We start from the raw sequence: 25,184 nt of genomic DNA, 5'->3' as shown, positions 1-25,184 counted from the left end.
TCTGCATCCTTTCCTTCAAGGCTCAGGGGTCCAAGATTATCTTCTGTGTCTGTGTTAATTGGTTTCCCTTTCCTTTGTTGAAGAGGGTCTATGCAATCCTTCTGCCTAGTCCACCATCTTGCCCCGCCTCTCCCCTTTAATATCTCTTGTAAGGTTGGTCTGGTTTTAACAAATTACCTTAGTTTCTGCTCATCTAGAAATCTCCTAATTTCACCATCATATTTGAGGGACAATTTTGCTGAGTATATAATTCTTGGTTGAAAATTTTTCTCTTTCATGGTTTTATATATACCATCCCATTGCCTTCTCGCTTGCATGGTTTCTCCTGAGAAATCAGAGCTTATTCTTACTGGTTGTCCATTGTAAGCAACTTTTTGTTTTTCCTGTGGTGCTTTCAGGATTCTTTCTTTTCTTTGGTTTTGATGAGTTTGATGATGATATGTCTTGGTGATTTTCTTTTAGGGTCTGTCCTGTTTGGGATTCATTGGACTTCCTGAATGGATATATCCTCATCTTTCATCATATCAGGAAGTTCTCCTCTAACAAATCTTGAACAATTTTCTCAGTGGTTCTATTTTTCTCTTTCTGTTCTGGAATTCCAATGACACATAAGTTATTCCTTTTGGTGGTATCGCACATGAACCTTAGGCTTTCTTCAATTTGTTTTGATATGTTTTCTGTTTGATCCTTTTCCAAAGAAATATTCAGATATTTGTCTTCAATCTCATTAATTCTGTCTTTCATTACATCAAGTCTATTCCTTTGCCTTTCAATGTGTTATCTATTTCTGACAATTTAATATTAATCTTCTGGATTTCTATTTGTAGATTTTGAATCATTTCTTATATTTCATTCACATTGTCATTTTGTTCTTGTATTTTCTTCCAAAATTTTTCTAGGGATTTGTCTGTGTTTTCCTTGATCTGTCTCTCAATCCTTTGAAGACACCTAAGTACAAGTCTTTTGAATTCCTTATCAGAGAGTTCCAATGCTGCTTCTTCCTCAGGGATGTGTTCTGGGTCTGTATCCTGCTCCTTTGTTTCTACCCTTTCTCTTCTTTGTGTTGACTGTGATGGTCTGTTGTCTCCAAGACATTGTGACGTTGTTGTATGTAGATCTCTGTTAACTGTTTATGAAGAGCAGCTAAGGGTGAGTCAGGCTTTTTTTGGTGGTGGTTTATAGTTGGCCTGTTAGTGGAGAAGGAAGTGTTGGCTCTCAGTTAGTGAAGCTGCAGGAGGTGTGTGTAGTTATGTCATATGAATACTGTTGCAGTATTACATTCACTTAGACAAAAATAACAATTGGATATCCATAAAAAAAGTAAAAGTAAATGGACAGAAAACACACCATGTAATCACACAGTACCAGTAACCAAAAAAAACAAAAAAGGGGGAAAAAAAAGCCCTGTAATATCTGGAGAGAGATCAATAAGAGAAAAAAGATACAGAAGGAGAATAATGAAGCAAAAAATGGGAAAAACACAAAAAGAAAAACAAGGAGTGAGGTTAACCACAAGAAAGAAAAAAATAAATAAATCGGAACCAGGAACAGGAAAAAGAAAAAAAGCTGAAATCTATAACTTGGGAAGCGAAGAATAAAGAACAATAATAAAAAGGACAAAAATAATGATAGCAGTAATTTTTAAACAGACAAAAGCAAACAAACCTAAAAAAATATTGGGGCAGGGCGGGGCAGGGTACTCAGCCTCCGTCCATGCACAGAGACGGGTGGAATTCCTGCCGGCCTAGAAAGTGGGTTGGAATGAGGGATGGCTGCACCTCTGTTCAGCAAGATGGTGTGGGATATAAGAGTAACAAGGGGAATGCCACACCTTTCCGGGATGTTCTTGTGATTCCCGGCAAGTAGAGCCTGTTTTAAGTCCCTGAAATCTGGGAGAACACTGTCATTTTAAATATCCAAAATGGTCAAACCATTTGTAAACATTCAAAATGGCTGAGCCCTCTAGACAGGCAAAAGTCCACAGCTCAGCCCGCTTTCCTCTTCGCTGCTTCCCCTTTTATTCCCCAGCCACCAGAGCAGTTCTCCATGTAGTCCCTGGCTAGCTGGGCTGACTTTTAAATTAATTCTTAGATCCTACCACCACTTGGCAATATCCAAGCTGTCTGTCCCATCAGGATCGCTGCCAGACCGCAGTTCCATATGTTTCCTTTTTTGGTGTTTTTATGCAAATTCTTCTGCTAGTTGGAGTTTAGTCCACTTCTATATCCTTCCCTTCAAAGCTCAAGGATCCAGGATTATCTTCTGTGTCTGTGTTAATTGCCTCCCCTTTTCTTTGTTGAGGAGGGTCTATGCAGTCTTTCTGCCTATTCCATCATCTTACTGGAACTCTAAAGTCCATTTGTTTTAAAATAAGGGTAATATTGGGTGACTAGGATAGATGGAAGGAGTGGCAATGAGTTTTGTTTTCTTTGTCAGTTCTGACGTATTCCGGTGTATAGAGAATGATAGTGAGGACTCAGTCAAGGCCCAGCGGGAGGGTATACTTGCACAGACAAATGATGTTTGCCATAGACACTGAGGGGTGAGGAAATGACATTGAGAGTTTGGAATGCCAGCATATGTGCTATGTGTTTGCCAATCCTCAGTAGCAAGTTTTGTAATGCTGAGAAAACAGTCTCCTCAGACTTTGAATTCCACCTCCCATCCTCATTCCCAGCTGATGATCTCATTTCCTATTTTGTTGAAAAAATGGAAGCAGAGGAATATCCTCAGACTCCCACTTACAGGCTCCTGCCTCTCACTTAATATAGCTACACAGCTTCCATATTTCTCTTGTTAATCTGCATGTGTCCATATACTCTTTGTTCTTCTGTGTTACTGATGATGGACTGTTTGCTTAGAAAAGGCCATTTCTGCCACCTGTGCAAATAATTCCATCTCCTCTTGCCTATTGAACCATCAGCTCAGCAATCCTCCCCTCCTCACTGAATCATCAATGTTCCCCTCTCTGTCTTTCCTGTCACCAAACTATTCTTCCTGTCTTAAAAATACTTCCTGACCCCACTTTCTTCTTTAGTTCCTACACCATTTCTTTTTTTCCTTTTATTTAGCAAAGCTCCTAGAAATAGTTGATTACTTTCTTTCCAGTTTCTTTATTCCCATTATTTTTCGAGTAAATTTCCTGCTTCCATTGCCTTCTTTAAAAAAAAATCTCATTACAAATGGTAAAATTGACTCTCTGTTACATAGTTTTATGAGCTCAACAAAAATTTAGTTGTATAAATGCCACCACAATGAAAATTCAGAGCAGATTGACAGCTTCCAGAATTCTCTTGTGCTGCCCCTTTGTAGTCAATAACTGCCCCATCCTATGGCAATGGTTGTGGTTTTGCCTTTTCCAGATTGCCAAATAAAAGAAATTACACAGTATGAAGCATAATGTGTTGTAGACTCATCATATTGTTGTGTATATCAATAGCCTATTTCTTTTTATTGCTGAGTCATATGTCTTTATTATGGATGTACTGCAGATGGTTTATCTGTTCACTAGTTGACAGACATTTGGATTCTTTCCAATTTGAGACTATTACAAAAAAAAATGGCTGTAAATGTTTGTGTACAGGATTTTTGTGTAAACGTAAATTTTCATTTTCTCTGGATAAATACTTGGTATGAAATTGCTAAGGAACTCTAGTGGCACAATGGTTAAAGCACCTGCCTGCTAACTGAAAGGTTAGGTATTCAAAACCACCAGCTACTCCCCAGAAGAGAAGACCTGCTCCTGTAAAGATTACAGCCTAGGAAACCTTGGGGATGGGGCGCGGAGGGGGAGACAGTCTACTCTGTCACATGGAGTCACTATGAGTAAAAATTGACTTGACAGCATACATATAATAATTCATATAATTTATTCTTTCTCAATTGAATTGCTGTTGCACTATTTTAAAATAAAAATCACTTAGCTACATTTGTGTGGATCTATTTCTGGACTCCATACCAGTCCATTGTCTGTACTTTCACAAATACTACACTGTCTTGGTTACATTAGTTATACTGTAAATCTTAAAATCAGGTTGTATTAATTCTCCAACTTGTTACTTTTTCACCATTATTTAGGGGATTTTATTTTTTCTGGGATTTTGATTGGGATTGCATCAAATCTATAGATCATTCTGGGCAGAATCAACATTTTAATAGTATTGAGTGATCTAATCTACCTTTATCTTTTAAACCTATTCCAGACATGTATCCCATGACACATTTACTTCACCAAAAATGGTCTTGTCCAAGTCACCAGTGGCCATCACTTTGCAAATATAGTAGTCAGTTGTTAGTCCTTGTCTTACTAAGTGTTCAGCAATATTTGATCATGTCTTCACAGAAACCTTCTTTAGATTTTCAGAACACCCTTCTTGGTTTTTTTCTCTTGCCTGATTGGCTGCTTATTGTGAATCAGAGTTTGTTGACTCCTTCCCTTCTTTACCTATACTTTCCAACGAATATCCTCAAACTTTAAGTGTTCCTATAAGCTGATGGTTTGGAAATTTATATCCCTGACCAAGATATGTCTACTAAACTCCAGACTCATTTATCCAATTTTTTTTTTAATCTGCACTTGTATGTCTTATAGCAATCTCTGTCTTAAACTGTCCAAACTATGTTCTTGATATCTTGATATCATTGTTCATCTAAATGAGGCCATCTTTATTGTATCATTTGCTCAGGCTAAAACTTTGAGGTCATCCCAACTCTTCTTTTTCTCTCATAGCAATCATGCAATTGATCAGTAAATTCTGGTAGTGGTTCCTTCTAAACTTAGCTAGAGTCTGATTTCTTCTAAACACTTCTAATCCTACTCCTTTGTGTAAATAGCTTCTCTTCTGAGTTATTGTGTTAATTTCACAATTTACTTTTCTACTTTTTCTATTGCCCCTCTTAAAACAGCTTAAGTGAATATTTTTAAAAGATGGGTAAGTTAGATAATTTTTATTTTCATTTTCTTCCCCCCATACTAAAAGCTAAGATTCTTAAACACACTGCTGTCAAGTTGGATCTGACTCATAGCAACCCCTCCTTGGGTGTCCAGGGCAGTATCAGCATGGAAGTAGATTGCCCAACCTTCATTCCGAGGAGTGGCTGATGGGTTTGAACTGCCAGACTTCTGGTTAGCAGTCAAATGCCTTACATACTACTCTACCAGAGCTCCCTAAGATTTTTACAAGGGTCTGTAAATGATTTTCCTCCTTTCATCATTCATTTTTTCTCAGACTTCATCTGTTTATCCTTGTGTTATTTCTACTTAAACACTTCCTATTCCATTTCTCTGCCTTATTTTTTTCAGCATGCATCATCTAATATATCTTGCCTGTTTAATTTTGTTTATCTGTATTATCCACTAGAATTTGACCTCGATCAGGAAGAATGTTCTTGTTTCTTTTGTTCATTGAAGTTTCACTATTGCCTGATGTATGATGTTGTTGTTATTATCGGCCGTCAAGTCAGACCTGACTCATAGCGACCCTTCCTTGAGTTTCCGAGGCAGTATCACTACAGAAGTAGATTGCCCAACCTTCCTTCCGAAGAGTGGTTGGTGGGTTTGAGCCACCAGCCCTCTGGTTAGCAGCCAAGTGCCTTAGGCACTATGCTACCAGAGCGCCTGGAGTATAGTGGGTGATAAATACATATTTGTTAAAAGATGGAATTGAACAAACAAATGAATTATTCTATGATTGATCACTGGAAGTGTTTCATTTGAATATTTAAAACCATGATTATTTTCAATAAGATGTCATATAAAAAAGCTAAAATGAGTATTTTCACATTTAAAACATTTCTGTAAGACTACATTTACTCTACACATACACACACACACAAATCCACTGAAAGCATTTTTGAGTATTGTTTGAGTTGTTTATACTGGATTAAAATGTTCTGTTTTAAATTTAAGAAAATAATTTGTCTGACAGGTTTTGGAGCTACAAAGCCCCCCAAAGGCCAGCATGGTGGTGAAGGACTGTGTCAGAGCTTGTCTGGATTCTACATACAAGTACATTTTTGACAATTGCCATGAACTTTATTTCCAGCTGATAGACCCGGTAAGAAAAGATGTGTCTTTTATGATCTCTACTTTTCTTTGTCTAATGCCTTTTTCAATGAGTGTAGAGTGACAGTAAGAGAGGATATGTTCATTTGATTTCATATTAACCACGAATTCTAGAATTTCCATACCTTTTTTAATATTTGCACATCACTTACATATCCATGGAATAATTCACTTTTGTAATATCTTTATGTAATAAAGGTAGATATTATTGTTGCTCAAGTTTTTCCATTGCAGAATCAGTTTTAGAAGAATTTAGGGATTTGCTCAAGGTCACACAGTGGGTAAGTAGTATATTTTGGAATAGAATGTAAGATTCTAACTCCTCATCTTATGTTCTTCCCCAAACTGATGCTTCTTCTCTTGTTATTTTACCTCATGAAAGTGATAGTTGGGGAAATTTTAGTTCAACAGGATGGTAAAATTGTCATTTTATTTTATTACTATGAAATATTGCAAAAATACAAAAGAAGTGCAGAAAGTAAATCAAGCATCTGTGTACTCACCACTGAAATAAGCAAATGTTAACATTTAGCTATATTCACTTCTTTTCTTTATTGTTTAAGACATTAAATGTTCTAACATTTTGCCTTGTCCTTCCGTTTCTCTCCCTCCGTGCTTCCTCAGAGATGAATTCCATTCTGATATTTGCAAATATGTATATCTTTTTATATGTACAACTTAGATTTGAGTTTTATTTTCTGTGTATTGACTTTAATCTTTCATTCATTTTTCTGTTGGCCTGTTTGTCCTTTTCCTAGTAATCTGTATAAAATTCTAAAATATATTCTGGATAATAATCCTTTGATGGTTATGTGGATTTCATGCATTGCTTCCTTCTTTTTAATGATGTATCTTTTGTTGTATTGAAGTTTTCTAATACATACTATAATTTATATATTGCTATTTTATAAAATGGAATGTTTGGGGATATAAACATATATATGTACATATACATACACATATATATGTGTGTGTGTATATATATGTATGTATGCATATGTATATGTGTATGTACATGTGTGTATGAATATGTATATGTGTGTGTGTGTGTATTCCTAGGAGCTCTAGTACCATAGTGCCTAAGGCACTTGACTGTTAACCAGAAGGCTTGTAGTTCAAACCCACCAGCCACTCCTCAGAAGGAAGGTTGGAGGTTGGGCAATCTACTTCTGTAGTGATACTGCCTCAGAAACCCAAGGAGTGGTCGCTATGAGTCAGTTCCAACTCGATGACACATAACAACAGAAACAACATATGAATTCCATAGCATCTTCCTTGAAGAATTCAGTCGCACCACTATGTTTGGCAACTGTGAAATTGCGTGTGAAACTTCTTGGTTACTTGAGTAGAGCAGATTCTAGAAAGCAAACAATGGATGAAGGAGAGTAAGAAGTCTGACTCTTTTCAACTACATTTCAAATAGTATTACATGTCCTTAGGGCCATTTATTTCTTAGCCTAATAGGAGAGAAAAATAAATCCAAATTTTTTTCTAGTTTTTCATTATAAAAGCAAAGGAATATATAACCAAATGATTATTATTATCATTATTTTATCAACCCTGTTAGATATGTTGCAGCTTAGAAACTTGGTCTTCTGTGATTTCTGAGGATTACATTAGCCCTCACTGTACTCTCAATGCATGACTTATTAATAGCTTCCCTTTGTCTATTCTTTGTTCTCTATTCTCCTCCCACAAAGCTCTTCTACATTTTCAATATTATTGTAATTATTTTACTTAAAAAGGAAATAAAATTCAAACTCCTTATTGTACCATATAAGTTACTCATTTATATCTTCCATAATCAATCTTACCAGACTTGAATAGCCTCAATTTCTTACTCTTTCCAACTCCAGTCCCTAACTGGTTGCTTCTCATAGGCCTTACCTACTGTTATCTTACATGAATATGCCATCCTCTGTCCCACTTCCATGTGTTTATATATACTGATCTATGTACCCAGAAAGTTGTTCCCTGACGTTCTGCTGATTAGATACCTACTCCTTCATCAAAAGCCAGCTTAAATGTGACCTCCTGGTCTACTAACTCACATCCAGGAAATGAATCAAACCACCAAAGCAAAGTGAAGTGCCTTATTTGCTGTCTTTCTAATATAAAATATATAAATGGTTCTATTTCTGTAAAATAGCCTTGTGGGCAGTTTCCACAAATGTCCCTAATGAAAAACAAATGAAATATGTTACTTCAGAATAAATCTAATATAGCTAAATATTGCTGACTTGGCTTTCAAAAAAAAAAAACACCAAAAGGGGGGCGGGGTGCGTATTTATATAAATTTCTAACAGACTAGTTTTCTTTTTTAGGTAGATATTTCTGGATATTTTATATGAAAAAAATCATCTCAACGTGAGGAACATTTGGAGCTGAACTCTAAATATAAGAAAAAATAGTTTTTTTGTAAGCATTGTTATTTAAAATTCTAGGGAACCACCTATTGGATCTGAATCATTTAGAAGACTAATACTATGGACTATTTAGGAGACTAATACCATGGAGTAGTGGTGGTAGTGGTGTTATGTGCCATCGAGTCAGCCCTGACTCATAGCGACCCCCGCCTTGGGTTTCTGAGGCAGTATCACTACAGAAGTAGATTGCTCAACCTTCCTTCCGAGGAGTGGCTGGTGGGTTTGAACCGCCAGCCTTCTGGTTAGCAGTCAAGTGCCTTAGGCACTGCGCTACCAGAGCTCCCCCTTGGAGTAGTAGTTTTCTAAATTATTCAGGTCCAACAGGTGGTTCCCTAGAATTTTAAATAATAGCAATGTTCAGGGAAAAAAAAAGTTCTTAGATTTATAGTTCAGCTCCAAACTTTCTCCACATTGACAAGATTTTTCATATAAATCTTCAGGAACATCTACCTAAAAAGAAAACTAGTCTGTTAGCAATTGATGGAAATAATCTGTGGAGGAGCTTTGCTGGTGCCATGGTTAAGGCATTGGGCTGCTAATCAAAAGGTTGGCAGTTCAAACCCACCAGCTGCTCCATGGGAGAAAGGTATAATCGGCATCTGCTTCCATAAAGGGGTCCCTACAGTAGTCGCTATGAGTCAGAATTGGCTTGATTGCAGTGGGTTAGATTTGGGCTGAATATTCCATACAGTCCTTCTGGAGCTATGTGGGAATAGTTTGAAAGATTAAGCCTCCTCTTTACTCAGTTGATTGCAGCTCCATCCTCCTGGGCAATCAGGTAAAAGCTTTTTTCTCATACCATACATCTGACATGTCATCAAATTTTAATAAATTTGCTTTCAAAATAGAATACTTTATCTTGGAAATTATATTCAGAATCTGAGCAGTTTCACCAACTTTGTGTGTTCACTCTAGTCCAAACCATTATCATTGCTCACACGGATTACTGCATAACCTCTTAATAGATTTCCGTGCTTTCAGTCTCTCCTTTTGTGTCTATTCTCAACAGAACAGCCAGAATGATCCTTTTGAAAAGTAAATCATATCACATCACTCCTTTGTACTGGATGCTTTACAGGATCTTCATTTTAGTCAGAATATAATTCAAAAGCCTTAAAGGGGCCTACAAGACCCTACAAGATCCAACCTACGCTTTACTTTGCATCCTCTTTCCTCTACCCTTTCCCCTTTTGTACATGCCACCCTCACTGGGAGTGAGTGAGGAGCCAGTGAAGTAACATAAACAATGCTCACAGGAAAGTGACATAAACAATGCTATATCCAAAGTAGTTATAACAGTGCCCATTGCCATTCTGTTGATTGTGACTCATAGCAACATTTTAGGACAGAGTAGAACTGCCCCACAGAGTTTCCAAGGCTGGAACATGGTAGACACTCAAAACACACTTGTTGACTGAATTGAATAAATGGATCACTAATGATTTTCACACGCAATTCAGTGCTGTATTTGACCTATTTTGGATAAGAATGAAAGAATTGACCTCTTACACTTTCAAGACTCACCTAATGTCCTATTGAATTTATAGTGGGCAAGATGGCTAGGTTGTGGCCAGTGAGATAAGGAAGGAATTGATAAAAGCAACTTTTCGTTCTGACCCTAAAAGCGTTCTACAGTATCCTCCAGCTATCTCATCTTCTGCAGCAGTAACCTTGAAGGACACATATTCCAGGTGGCATATTTGCCAAGATGGTTGATGCTTAAGAAATATCATTCTTGCAGTAATTTATTACAGTTTGGCAGTTTGTTACCACAGCAAAACCTGCTCTATTTTAACTAATAGACCTTCAAATCCATTTTGAATCTGCTACTTGATATATTTAAAATACATCCATGTTTATATGACTTTGCTATTTATAACCCTCAGTACCCCTCTTTTACTCATGGGAAGAAGACCAAACTTTCTTCCATTACCCAAAGGCAAACTTTCTTCCATTATCCAAAGGCTCTTCAAGGTCTGAGCCCTGACTATCTTTCCTTATTTCACCCTCATGTCCAGTCACCCTTTACTTTGCATTTTATGATTGTTGTTGTTTTATGATCCTAAACCTCATGATGTTTTGCCTGCATTATCTGTGTTTAGTTGGAGTGGTTTCACCTCTCAGCATTCCTTCTCACAGTGAACTCCAGTTTAGCTGAGTATTTTTTTTAGATTTTTTTCCAAAAAAGCTTTTTCTGACCTCTCCTAGCTAGATTATGTGCTTCTATTTACTGTTTCCCAAATATGCTGATATGGCATCATCACTGCACTTATCATTCTGAATTAATTATGTACATGCATTTAATCTACTCTTCTGGGCTATAAGTATCCTGCCAGTGCTCAGTATTGTGCCTGACACAGAGTAGAATTGGTAAGAAAAGTAATAAATGAAAATAATACATATTTTGCAGAAACAGAACTATCATAATTACTTATTTATAATCTCCTTTGACTATTTTTACTTCATATCTGTAGTCAAGAATATGATCTCTGATGTCAAAATCACTGAGGTCAGATCCTGCTTCTTCTGCTTATTAGTTGTGTGGACTTAGATGAGTTGCTTAACCTTTTGCTGTCTCAGGACATATTTCTAGTGTTCATACTATGTCCACTTTTTCTTAGGTCTCTAGATGGTATATCTGGAATCAAAAATTAATAATTTCAGGATCGTTAGACATGGTACAATTGTGATCATTTAAATGTGGAAGTATATATTCTCCTATGAGAATTTGATGAACATATATAGATAAATGCTTGGAATTAAAGAGGAAAATAGATTTGAGAGAAAAGTCAAAATTTTGCAATTTAAAGAACATGATAGAAGTGTGGTTTCCACACTTTCATGAAGCATATTTACGTTGGCAGAATCACCTGGCTCCATGATTGTTCTTTAGCACACCAAAGAACTCAAATTTGGCAACTCAAATATAAACAGAGGTGATTGGCTTCTTGTACAGAGACATAGGAGAGACCAGTCTATAAACTAGAGTAGATACTAACTCAGCAAATACATATCAAGCAGTGTTGTATGCCAGGAGCTAGTGTTGGTGCTGGGCATATCTCAGGGAGCAAAAGATACATTATTTTAAAATGAAAAAATAAACATTACAAAGAGACTTAAAAATATTTCTACTTACTCTTTCTTGGAAGATCTCTTTATGAGAAGAAAATTAGTCATCTGAAGATTGCTTTAGCAGCATACAATAGCAGCAAGGGAAATTAGTTAGATGATCTTAACAGTAACTGTCACTGAGCTGGGTTATATAATTTTACTAAAAATTATGTAAAGACAGCTTTATTTGTGTTGTGGAGAAAGATAAAAGAAAAAAAAAAAAAAGAATGATACTAAACTAGTGTCACACAACTCAGCTCCATGGGAACCAATCAGTGAAAATAACTTATTGTAAAGACGAATGAAAACTTCTGTCCACTGATTTCTACCTCCTCCTCAACTGCATGTCTGAAGCTTGTTTGTGCAGAGATAGACGAAGGGAAGCCATCAATAAATTAATACAACTTTTTTGCCTAACGATGTAGATATAGTGAACTTTAAATATTTTGCTAACTAACCTAACACTGAAAGAAATAAGAGAATGCAGATTAGAGGGGGAAAGAAAAATAACTTAAAATATGCAGATGAAAGTATAATATACGTAGGAAAATAGAATCTACAAACAAGATACTGGTTTACATAAAACTTAATTTTGTTCAACAAATATAAGAACAATAGCAATTCTCTATACCAGAAATGGGGTGCTCTAGTGGCATAGTGGGTAAGCATTTGGCTGCTAACCAGAAGGTCAGCTGTTCAAAGCCACCAGCTGCTTCATGGGAGGCAGATGAGGCAGTTTTCTTCTGTAAAGATTTATGACCTTGGAAACCCAATGGAGGTCTCTGTGAGCTGGAACCTACTCAATGGCAGTGAGTTTGGTTTTTTATTTATACTATAAATGGTGACACCACACATTATTAGGGAAAGGAACAGACTGTTTAAGTATTAGTGTTAGGAAAATTGACTCACCATATAGAGAGGAAGAAAAAGACTGGATTTTTCCTAGCACTGTATACAATGTGAACTGAAAAGGATTAAAGAGCCAAATGTGAAGGATAAAGACAGTATAAGAGAATAACTTTGTGGTGCAGGATAAGAGAGACTTCTTAAAACCCAAAGCACCAATTCTAAATAGAAAAAATGATTACTTTGATTATATTAAATTTGAGGATTTTGGGTAAATGTACACTGTGGCAAAGAAACTGCTAGAAGTTGTTTGGAACATACGGTGTTTCATTGACTTACACCTGGAGTCATATTACTTTCGAAAGTTTTATTTGGTCAGAGCACTGTGGCTTTTGTATTTACCTGGGAAACCACTGTCTCTTGAATTTATTTTTTTAAAAAATAACTTTAATCAGGTGGGATGTTTTAATCAAATTAATTACTCCAATTGTTTTGAGATATTCAGTAAATATAAGGAGAGAGAAGCATACATTTTCCTATAATTGTTTAAGTCTAGTGATTTCCATACTTCCCTACTAAGAAAAGTCACCTGGAGAGACAATTAAAACACAGATTCTTAACCCAACTTCATACCCACCAAAATAAGCTATATCATGTAAAGAGATTCTAAGGAATCTGTATTTGAATAATTTCCACAAGTAATATTTGATACTAGGTAAGTATTAAATAGAATTTTAAGTCATTGCCTTGACTTCAAAACCACCAGCCACTCCTTGGAAGGAAGGTTGGGCAATCTACTTCCATAGCAATACACCTTGGAAACACAAGGAGGGGTCGCTATAAATTGGATCCAACTCGATGGCAGTGAGTTTGTTTTTTTCTTTTTTATCTAGAGAAAAAGGAAATGAAATAACTTCCACTGAAAATAAGCTGTGTGGAAAGAGCTATAGTGTGGAAGGAATCTGCTTATGGACTATTTTCAGCTAAAAGTCTGAGTCATTTTCCATGGCTTAGGCTTCTGTTTGCCATCTTCCAAAAATTTTAAAGAATATTTAATCTAATTTCTTTTTAAAAGGAAAAAAAAATGTATGTTATCAGTGGCATTACTGATCCATCCGTAAAATAATACCAAGACAATATGGTGAAACAGATTTTTAGTCACACTGGAGTAGGAATCTTGTTTCTCTTGCTCATCAATGAATTCTTAATATGTGGTATAGCACCTCAATATAAAGACACTTCAGAAGTATCAGATGTAATAGTTGAGATTGTTGTTTGTAATTCATGGAAATTAAAACCACAAGACTTTTGTTTCAATTTGTGGTTGTACTTACTAATTAGAATGATCAAAGAAATTAACCCATAGCCACAGTTTTCTCATCTTGAAAATGGGTTCCATGATACTTTTCTTTGGCACTTTAGAGCTAGTAGGTCCTAATATCAGAAAGAGATATGTTTGAAAGCACCTAGTAAATTAGAAAGCACTACAGAAATATAACTAACTAAAAGAGAAAAACGTACTGAATATAGAATTCAAGTTTAAATAGCATTGTTCATTCAGTGATTTCACGGAAATTGCCACATCTTTCTCCTACAGAGCAGCAGGTGGGTTTGAACTGTCAAATTTTCAGTTAGCAGCTGGGCACTTACCACTGTGCTACCTAGCCCCCCCCCCATGTATATACACACACACACACATTAGAGATAGGCATATACCAACAGCAAACTCATGTAAATAAAATGATATCACTTTAATAAATGGGACTTAATGTGTTAATTAGACATAATCTTTCATTGAAAGAATCTGATATTCAGTAGTAACTTACTTTTAAAACTCTTAAATGAGAGTTAAAGGCAACAGAGGTGAATACTGTTATATATACACACCCACCAAAAAAAGTAAAACCTCTCACCTCTAAAGAACAGTGTCAAATAGAAAGCACAAAACAAAATAAAACAAGCTATCAGTTGTACTAACTTCTAGAATACATATGTAGGTTAACCACTATCTGCGTATGATTTCTATATTCTATAATGGATGGTAAACAAAGGCAGAAGAGATTGTAACAGTCCAGTAAACCAATTCTCGTTCTGTCTCCCGAGCAAGTTAAAGGATAGTGGAATGTCACAAAGACATGAATTGATCCCTTTCTCAATTTCCTTCCTTCATTTTATTCCCTCAGATATGATACATTGCTCTCCATAGATGATTCACTTTTCTTAGCATTCTTTAAAATATCGTATTAAATATTAAGTTTCTGTATCTTACCTTAGTGCTTTTAGAATTTCATCTAGTGAAAAATACTCTATATGTCTTTTTTTTTTTTTTTTATTGTACTCTTCCCTACATAACATGGGATAAGAGTGATATTTAAAATCATACAAGAAGATGGATTCTGAGCTCGCTGTCTTATTTCGGAGAGAAGATTTAAAACTGATTCAATTATTCACAGATGTACAATAATTAACATTTGTTGAGTACTTGTATGTGCTGGACAGTGTAAGGATAAGGGGTAAAGCAGTATACAAGGCAAACATGGTCTCCATCATCATGGGACTTACAGTCTAGGCACAGAGACAGAGATAAAGAAATAATTAAGCCTATAACTAAAATGGAGCTCTGGTATCATAGTGCCTAAGGCACTTGACTGCTAATAAAAAGGCTGGCGGCTCAAACCCACCAACCACCTCTCAGAAGGAAGGTTGGGCAATCTGCTTCCATAGTGATACCATCTTGGAAACCCAAGGAGGGGTCACTATGAGTCAGGTCCAACTTGACGGCACATGACAATGACAACAACAACATAACTAAAATAGTGCTGTGTGCCAGGAAGAGAAGATACAGTGTGCTATTAGAATATATAATAGGAAGATTCATGGTAGCTGAGAATATGAGGAAGATTACAGCTTATAATTACATGGTTTCTGTTTATTTATTAAGACAGGACATTTCCCTGAGGTATTGATTCTAGAGATATTTTCAAAAAGACCAGGGAGATGTTAGGAAACAAAACAGTAAGAAACCAGCCCTGGGATCACCTTTCAGACAAACAATAGACAAACCTATAAAGTGAGCAATAATACCTATGAGGAACATACTTCTCAGAAAAATCAACATTTGAGACCAGAACGACAGCATTTGCCCAAAAAACAAAGCTCAGAAGGCAGGGAAGAGCAGAGGGGAAAAAAAAAAAAAAAAAAGACTGACTGGAACACAGGGGGAGGAAGTTGGAACAGGGTTGTTACATTGAGGTGATTGCAGCTAAAGTCGTGAAACAAAACACACAAAAAGAAAAACTATAAATTATTGAATGGAAAACTATTTTGCTCTGTAAACTTTGACCCAAAGCACAAAAATAATAATAACAAAAACTATTATGTTACTATCACTGAAAATCACAGTGTGGTAATCAGTTATATTTTCCATCTCAGCAAAAGAAGTAATGTAGACCTACTTTGGTGTTGGCTTCAGTTACTAGTCTCCACTGAAACTATTTTACCTATGTCACCAGTTATCTAAATCTTTCCTAAACTAATGGTGAATTCTGTAGCCTTTCATTACTCAATCTCTAAGCAGCAAATGTTTGCATTTGTGGACCACTCCATCCTTTTTGAAACACTTCATTTTCTAAGTGTATAATGTCCATTTCCACCAGTTTTCTTCCTACCTTGCTGGCTGCTTCCTGCTAAACTTTTTGCTGAATTCTCTCCTTTAACAGAGCTTCAAATGTTGGCATCTGCAGGGCTCTGTCCTGGCTCTCCTTTTTAGTTACATACATTGCCTTATTCAGTCCAATGCCTCAAAAACAATGCAATCCTTTAGAAAACATGGGAGGAGAATATCAACTTATTGGAAAAACTAGTTGTGTCTGGGCCAGGGTGAGGGAGCTAGGGCAGTTCTTTTCAATTCTGATAATAGTTCTTAGAAACTCTGTTGTTTCTTGTTGTGTTTGCCATCGAGTCAGATCTGACTCACAGCAACCCATCCTTTGGTTTCCGAGGTGGTAGCATAGTGCCTAAGGCACTTGACTGCTAAACAGGAGGCTGGCGGTTCAAACCCACCAGCCACTCCTCGGAAGGAAGGTTGGGCAATCCTACTTCCATAGTGATAACTGCCTCGGAAACCCAAGGAGGGGTCGCTAGGAGTCGGGGCCAACTCGATGGCAAATAACAACAACAACAACATCACTACGGAAGTAGATTGTCCGACCTTCCTTCCAAGGAGTGGCTGGTGGGTTTGAACCTCCAGGCTTCTGGTTAGCAGTCAAATGCCTTAGGCACTACACCGCCAAACTCTAGGGAAGAATAAGTGGCCCTGCCTGTCTTATGTTAATAGTCTTATTCTCTTTGGGCAGGCAGTGGGAGATAGCTTTCTGTACCTGGATGGTGCAAGCAGTTTATGATGGACTGCTCCCCTAAAGGTTGGCAGTTCAAAACCACTAGATGCTCTGTAGAAGAAAGACCTGGCAAACTGCTTTCATAAAGGTTACAGCCAAAAATCTCATATGAAGCAGTTGTACTCTGACACACATGGAGTTACTATGAGTCAGAATTGCCTCAAAAGCAGTGGGTTTGGTGTATGTTTGGGGGAATGATATCCTAAGAAGAGATTACGTTTTCAAAATACACCTTGATTCATCTAGGTAGCAGCTGGGTCTTAGATGAGCTATTTAATTCCTTTAAGCCTCTATTCATTTAAAAAAAAAAAAAAAAGTTGTGAGGGTTAAATGAGATAATGTTTGTGAGTTACCTTTCTGTCTTCCTGTCCTTTATTCCTTCAATACTTGTTTTTTGTGCTAAATTCACTGATGGGGTAGGAGTTTGTGCTACAGCACTATGCCCTGAAACAGAACAATTTCTGGTTCAGTGCTGTTTTACAGATTCTATTAGCCTTATAAAGAAGGGCTAATAGAAATTTAAAAAAAAAAAAAAAATGCACTGCTATGGAGTCAATTCCAATTCATAGCGAACCAATAGGACAGAGTAGAATGGCCCACAGGGTTTCAAAGGTTGTAAATCTTTACAGAAGCAGACTGCAACATCATTTTCCTGCAGACAGGCTGGTAGGTTCGAGCCTGTGATCTTTGGGCCAAGACCTTTTATCACTGTACCACCAGGACTCCTCAAAGAACAGGATACACAAGATAAACAATTTGCTGGACCTGTCAGGCTTACTTTGAAATGCATGGCTGTTACTCTCCATCTGCTCACAAAGCATCTTCCAGGCATTGGGAAGAACTGGAATGTGCTCTGAATTAAACTTGGCACTGAAGCCCTGTCACGATTGCTGGTACTGTAACTGTCCCTCACTGTCCTTTCCTTCCTTTGGTGACTTAGCTTTTGGCATAGGTTCCTCTCAAAACTGGGAACAAGACAAGGTTTTATAAGCCAAATAGGCATTATTCAGAGAAAATCTCAATTCCACTGTTAATTAAGAAAACTTAAAAATCAGTACCCCAAAATTCTGCATCACACATATCTTGGAATAAAAAAAATAGGGAAACAGTTCCTTAGTTATCAGAGGCAAGAACTAATACTGTAAATGAAAAGAAAATGAAATTATTTCTGTGATCACATAGCTGAAGCATCATGTTTGACCATTCCTGAATTAATTTTTATTAACAATTCATTTTGCTTTTAATTCAAATTTTATTTGTTTTCATTTGGGTAATGCATTCACTGAGTACAGAATTGAAAAGATGCATAAAAAGTTTACAGTATAAACAGTCCAGGTCATCCTTTTCCCTAATATTTAGTTCCCCTACCTGGAGGCAAATAACATTATCACTTTGCTATGTATCTTGTCAGAGATAATACATTCATATACAAGTATATAGGCTATCTGTATAGTTAATGAATGGTATAGATATAGATGTACCTCTCTATATGACGTTTCTGGGTGATGCAGATTGTTTGTGCTTGACTACCAACCAAAGGTTGGAGGTTTGAACCCACTCAGTGGCACCACAGAAGAAAGGCCTGGTGGTCTGCTTCAGTAGAGAGTATAGCTAAGAAAACCCTATGGAGCAGTTTACTCTGTAATGTACAGGAATCAACTCATGGTTTTGGTTTTCATGTTTGTGTGTGTGTATGTATGTGTGTATAGACACACATACATACATACATACATACATACACCAAACTACAAAACCCACTGCCGTTGAGTCGATTCTGACTCACAGAAACCCCCACTGGGTTTCCAAGGCAGTAAATCATCATGGCAGTATATTGCCCTCTCTTCCTTCCACAGAGCAGCTGATGAGTTTGAATCTCCAGCCTTCTGGTTAGCTGTCAAGTGCCTTAGGAGCTATGCCACCAGAGCTCCCATTTAACGTCTTACACAAATATATCTTTTGGATAAATTCCAGGAGAAACTTATGGAAAAAGTTGTATAGACTTGTAATTTTTACAAATATTAGCTAATTAGCCTCTAAATAGGTTTTTTTAATTTTCAATTCCTCAAGCAATGTGCCTGGTTCTCCACATCTCAACAACAAACAACTTTTTAAACTTTTTTCTTAGTTTCGTAGATTCAAAAATAATGATTGCTGAGGCATTACAATTATATTTCTCACTTTAGGATGAGTTTAAATATCTTTCATATATTAAAAAGTCAATTCATTGTCTGATAACAGCTTTGTTATTTTTTTATTGGCATATGGTATTCATATCTGTAGAATCTCATATTAATGATAATGTCTCCTTGTCTTGATAAAGGCCACAAATATTGTTGATCTGTCATTTCTTTAGATTTAATTTATGGCATTTTTTCCATGTAGACTGTTTGGGTAATTTTTACATTGTCAAACACATCAATTTACATTGTCTAGGACTCATATAATGTTGAGAGTTTCTTTACTTTGAGACTATTTTACGTTTTCTCCTATATTTTGATTCAGAATTTTTAAAATTTATGTTCAAAGTTGTGAGTCACCTGGAATTTATTTTTATGTGCAGCATGATGGAAATATTAAACTAATGTTTAAAGTAATGTTTTCCTGTAACTTTGGGAAATAAGGTGAGTATCAGTGATGGATAATATTGTAAGGAGTGGGAATCCCAGACACTTACTTATGCCTATGGGGAACCTGTGCATAGACCAGGAGACAGTCATTAGAACAGAACAAAGAGATACTGAGTGGTTTAAAATCAGAAAAGGTGTGCATCAGGTTTTATCCCTTTACCACATTTATTCAATCTGTATGCTGAGCAAATAATATGAGAAGCTGGACTATAGGAAGAAGAATATGGCATCAGGATTGGAGGAAGACTCATTAACAACTTATAACAGGTGGATGGACATATATACTTGCTGAAAGAGAAGAGAACTTGAAGCACTTAGTGATGTATCAGAGTACAGCCCTCAGTATGAACTTGATTTGGTTACCTAGTATGCTTCTCTGACAAGAATATACCACAAATGGGATGGCTTGAACAAACAGAAGTTTATTATCTTACAGTTCAGGAGGCTAGAAGTCCAAGTTCAAAGTGCTGGGCTCTAGGGGCTGGATGAAAGCCCCTCATCCTTGAGCTGCAGCTCTGCCTCTTGCTCCAAGCCCACTGAAGCAAGAGTCATCTCTACACTTAGGCAACTACTGCCTGCTGAGGCTAACAAGCCCAAGGTCAACAAATAAAATGACACAGTCCTGATGTTACCAAACCACATGCCAGGCCATTAATTCAAGTCCATTGAAAGTCCCAAGGTCAGCAGAGCATGGAAGGCTGCTGGACAACAACATGGCTACATGCAGGGTTCGAGTGTACCATAAGCTAGAGACCATTCCCAATGCAGTTTCTTATAAGCGGGAAGCAGACCACATCCCTAAAGCAGCTACTCAGCTGCTTGTGGTAGGTCCCCCCAATGGATTGATTGCTAGTTTCATCATGGGGAATAACTACCACCAGCTGCCTAGCCATTCAACCAGGCCCAGCCAAGTTGACACACAAACTTAACCATCAAAGAATTACATCACAACACAAAACAAAAATCCTCATAACTGAACCAATAACCAATATCATAATAAATGAAGAGAATATTGAAGTTGTCACAGATTTAATTTTACTTGGATCCACAATTAACACCCATGGAAGCAGCAATCAAAAAATCAAATGTATTGTACTGGGCAAATCTGCTAAAAAGCATTAAGGACTAAGGTGTGCCTGACCAAGGCCATGATATTTTCAGTTGCTTCATATGCATGTGAAAGCTGGATAGTGAGTAAGTAAGAGTGAAGAAAAATTGATGCATTTGAATTATGGTGTTGGTGAGGAATACTGAATATAAACTGCCAGAAGAATGAACAAATATTTCTTGAAAGAAATACACCAAGAATGCTCCTTAGAAGTGAGAATGGTGAGACTTCATTTCACATATGTTGGATATGTTATCCAGGAGGGGACTAGTCCCTGGAGAAGGACATCATGCTTGATAAATTAGAGATTCAGAAAAAAAAAAAAAAGATTCTCAACAAGATGGATTGACAGAGTGGCTGCAACAATGGGCTCAGATACAGCAGTAGTTGTGAGGATGGCACGGGACAGGCAGTGTTTTGTTCTTTTGTACATAGGGTCACTATGAGTTGGAACTGACTTGAAGGCACTTAACAACATGAATTATAGTGGAGAATCAAAGTAACTAATAATTGTTTTTCCTTGCACTACATTCTATTCTACAATACAGACTCAAAACCAAACTCACTGCCATTGAGTCAATTCTGATTCATAGCAACCTCCTTTATGAAAACAGACTGCCACATATTTGTTCCGTGGAGCAGCTAGAGGGATTGGAACACAGATGATTTGGTTAGCAGCCAAATGCCTTAACCACTACAATATTAGAGCTCCTTACAATATAGACTAGACTACTATAAAAAGACTCTTGTCTTCTTCCTGTATACAACAGGTCTTTCTGTAAATTGTTTCCATGAAATATTAAATATAAAAATAAGTGGTAATCTCAACTTTAGGATAAAAAGATACATATAGTATTCTAACATTATTACCTAAGATTTTAAAAAATAGTCAATTTTTCATATTATGTCTTTCCATATATTTTTTGTGCATGGATAAATATTAAAAGATATGGCAGAAATTAAAAGGCTTCAGGAAGCTCATATATTTAGAAAAACAAACTTTAAGTCACCACAATAGAATTCTGTGCACCTTTAAAGAATAATGAAGAATCAATGAAACACCTTATAACATGGACAAACTTAGAGGACATTATGCTGAGTGAAATAAGTCAATCCCATAAGGAAAAATATTGTATCTATCTAATATTATAAAAGTCAAGGAAAGGTTTACAGACAAAAGGAAACTTTCTTTGTTGGTTACCAGGGATGGGAGGAAAGAGGAGGAAAAATTGCTAGCTATGTAAGAAACATTAATTTGGGTGAAAGGAAAGGCAATGTATCAAAAGTGGGTGACCAGCATGATGACACTAAGGAAAAAGGAACACAGAGATGTGCACAGATGCAAAGACAATAAAGGTAAATACTTTTCCATATACAAAACTGCATTATTTCATATGGAAGAATAGGCAGACAAGTGACACAGATCCTCTTCAACAAAGAAAAGAAAAACCAACTGACAGAGATACAAAAGATAATCCTGGAACCCTGAGCTTCGAACGGAACTATACAGAAGTGGATTAGCCACCAACTAGTGGAAAAACCTCAATGAAAACAGAACAGAGATGGTCAGAGCTGCGGACTGTCAGCTACTCTGATGAGACCAACAGCCTGAATATTTCCAAGTGGTGTTCCTGAGAACTGACCTAAAGATCAGCCCTGGTCACCAAGGTCTGCAGGGATGACTGCACTGGTGGCCTATGACTAGGAAGGGAAACAGCAAGGAGGGAGACAATCTGAGCTGTTGACTTTCTGTTGTCTTGAGAGCATGGCCATTTTGATTGCTTACATGTGGCAGCCATTTTGGATATTTAGAGTGACAGAAGATGCAGCCATTTTGAATGTTTATAAGCGGCAGTCATTTTGGACCTTTAAAGTAACTGAGGTGACAGCCATATTGAATGTTTATCAGCAGCAGCCATTTTGGATATTTAAAGTGACTGATGGCACAGCCATTTTGAATGTTCACTGGCGATGGCCATTTGGGATATTTAAAGTGACCAAGGGTGTAGCCATTTTGAATGTTTACAAGCATGGCCATTATGGATATTTGAAGTGACCAAGGGCCCAGCCGTTCTGAATGTTTATAAATGGTAACCAATTTGGATTTTAAAGTAATAGCATTCTCATTCTGATTCCAGGGACCTAAGAATAGGCTCTGTTTGCCAAGGTCAGCAGATATACAAGACACATAAGAGGCTGACAACAGGAAAGGAGACAGGTCTTGAGTGTATAAGTGCTGTCAACTAGTGAATAGAGGAGCATAGCACAGTACTCTGCTGTGTAGATGACATACAAGTAAAATTAAGAAAATGAAAATTATGGGCAAATCATTTCAACATACAATCCCCAATTAAATATAAACACAAAACATCACAGTGCCTTGGAGACACCAGAGTATCACAGTTTACACAAAGAAGCAAAATAAAACAAGAGAGACAATGGACCAGGATACAGACTCAAAACACTTCCCTGAGGAAGATGCAGCATTGGAACTCCCTGATAAGGAATTCAAAAATGATTATATTTAGATATCTTCATTGAATTGAGAGACAGACCAAGGAAAACACAGAGAAAACCCAAGGACAATTTTGAAAGACAATACAAGAACTAAATGACAAAATAAATGAAAAATTAGAAATTCAAAATCTACACATAGAAATCCAGAAGATTAATACTAAATTTTCAGAAATAGATTAAGACATTGAATGGGCAAAGGAGCAGAATTGAATCAGTGGAAGACAGAATGAGGGAGATTGAAGGCAAATACCTGAACACTACTTTGGAAAGGGATAAATCAGAAAAGAGATGAAAACAAAATGAAGAAAGTCTAAGGTTCAGGTGGGATACCATCAAAGGGAATAACCTACGTGTACTTGCAATTCCAGAACAGGAAGAGACAAATAAAACCACAGAGAAAATTGTCGAAGATTTTGTTGGAAGAGAATTTTCCCATTATGAAGAAAGATGAGAATATATCCATTAAGGAAGTCCAACAAACATCCAAACAGGATAGACCCCAAAAGAAAATCACCCAGACATATCATCATCAAACTCACCAAAGACAAAGAATCATGAGAATAGCACATGAAAAACAAAAAGTTACCTACAAGGGATAAGCAATAAGACTACGCTTGGATTTCTCAACAGAAACCACGCAGGCAAGAAGGCAATGGATGGTATATATAAAACCCTGAAAGAGAAAAATTTCCAACCAAGAATTACGTACCCAGCAAAATTGTTCCTCAAATCTGATGGTGAAATTAGGACATTTCCAGATAAGCAGAAATTAAGGGAATTTGTTAAAACCAGACCAACCTTACAAAACATGCTAAAGGGAGCCCTTTGGACAGAGAAGCAACAGCAGCCAACACCAACTGACCATTAACACACATGATGATATAACCCAGAAACCAACCTAGCTATGGAAGTATCCAAAGTAAATAAGCCTACAAGATTGTGAACAGGGAACCAGAGACCTCAATTGACAAATGAGGACAACTACAAACCAAAAAGAGGGAAAAAACTTTGTTGTTACAGAACTTCTAGATGATAGGGATGTCAAGACAACTACAAGATAGAACGGACTGTTCTAAACTTGGGAAGAAAACTGTAAATCACAGGGTAACCTCAAAGAAAATGATAAACCTTCATGTCAAAATAAAAAAAAGGACCAGCATAAATATTCAGCAAATACTAAAATAATAGCAATGAAAGAAGTGATAACACAATTTCATAAACAATATGAGCTGAGCATAGAAAATTATACGGAACAACAAAATTGACACCATGAAAAAACACATAACAAAAATGACAGCAACAAATTCATATTTGGCGATAATTACATTATCTGGTGAGGGACTTATATGTAAGATTTATAGAAAACTCCAATGCCTCAACACCAAAGAAATTAAAAATCCAGTTGAAAAACGGGCAGAAGACATGAATAGACACTTCACCAAGGAGGATATTCAGGTGGCCAGGTAATACATGAAGAGCTGCTCACAATCTTAGCCATTAGAGAGAAGTAAATCAAAATAACAATGAGATACCATCTCCCCCCAGCACTGATGGCAAGGTTCAATGAGCAAATGCTGGTGGGGATATGGAGAGATTGGGACACTCATACACTGTTGGTGGGACTGTGAAGTGATATAACCACTGTGGAAAGTAATATGGCGATTCCTTAGAAAGCTGGAATTGGAGATACCATTTGACCCAGCAATCCCATTACTAGGTATATATCCTGGAGTGGTGAGAGCCAGGATAAGAACAGATATATGCACACCCATGTTCATTGCAGCACTATTTACTGTAGCAAAAAGAGGGAAACACAGTATGTGCCCATCAGCGGAAGAGTGGATGACCAAACTATGGTACTATTCACATACTGGAATACTGTGTAGCACTAAAGAATAATGTGGAGTCTGGAAAATACCACATAATATGGATAAACTTGGATGACATTATGTTGAGTGAAATAAGTCAATCACAGAAGGACAAATATAGTATTAGTTCGTTGTTGTGGAGAGTCAGGGAAAGGTTTGTATATGGAGGGAAACTTTCTTTGTTGGTTGCCAGGAGTGGGAGGAGAGGGGAGGGAACACT

The 25,184-nt window shown here is 36.8% G+C and overlaps 1 protein-coding gene across 1 annotated transcript in view; it reads left to right on the top strand.

The window, feature by feature from the left end:
• Nucleotides 1-25,184, top strand: part of UNC13C (unc-13 homolog C) — a 903,686-nt gene that overhangs the window by 431,222 nt on the left and 447,280 nt on the right. Inside the window, exon 16 of the mRNA XM_007935152.2 lies at nt 5,928-6,056. Coding sequence (XP_007933343.1) covers nt 5,928-6,056 — 129 coding nt within the window. The remainder of the gene's footprint in view (nt 1-5,927; nt 6,057-25,184) is intronic.

Source organism: Orycteropus afer, unplaced genomic scaffold (assembly GCF_000298275.1).
Source record: "Orycteropus afer afer isolate SDZICR_OR568_19922 unplaced genomic scaffold, OryAfe1.0 scaffold00026, whole genome shotgun sequence".
NCBI lineage: Eukaryota > Metazoa > Chordata > Mammalia > Tubulidentata > Orycteropodidae > Orycteropus > Orycteropus afer.
The sequence above is the reverse complement of the archived record's forward strand: the minus strand, read 5'-3'. Positions and strand labels throughout refer to the sequence as shown.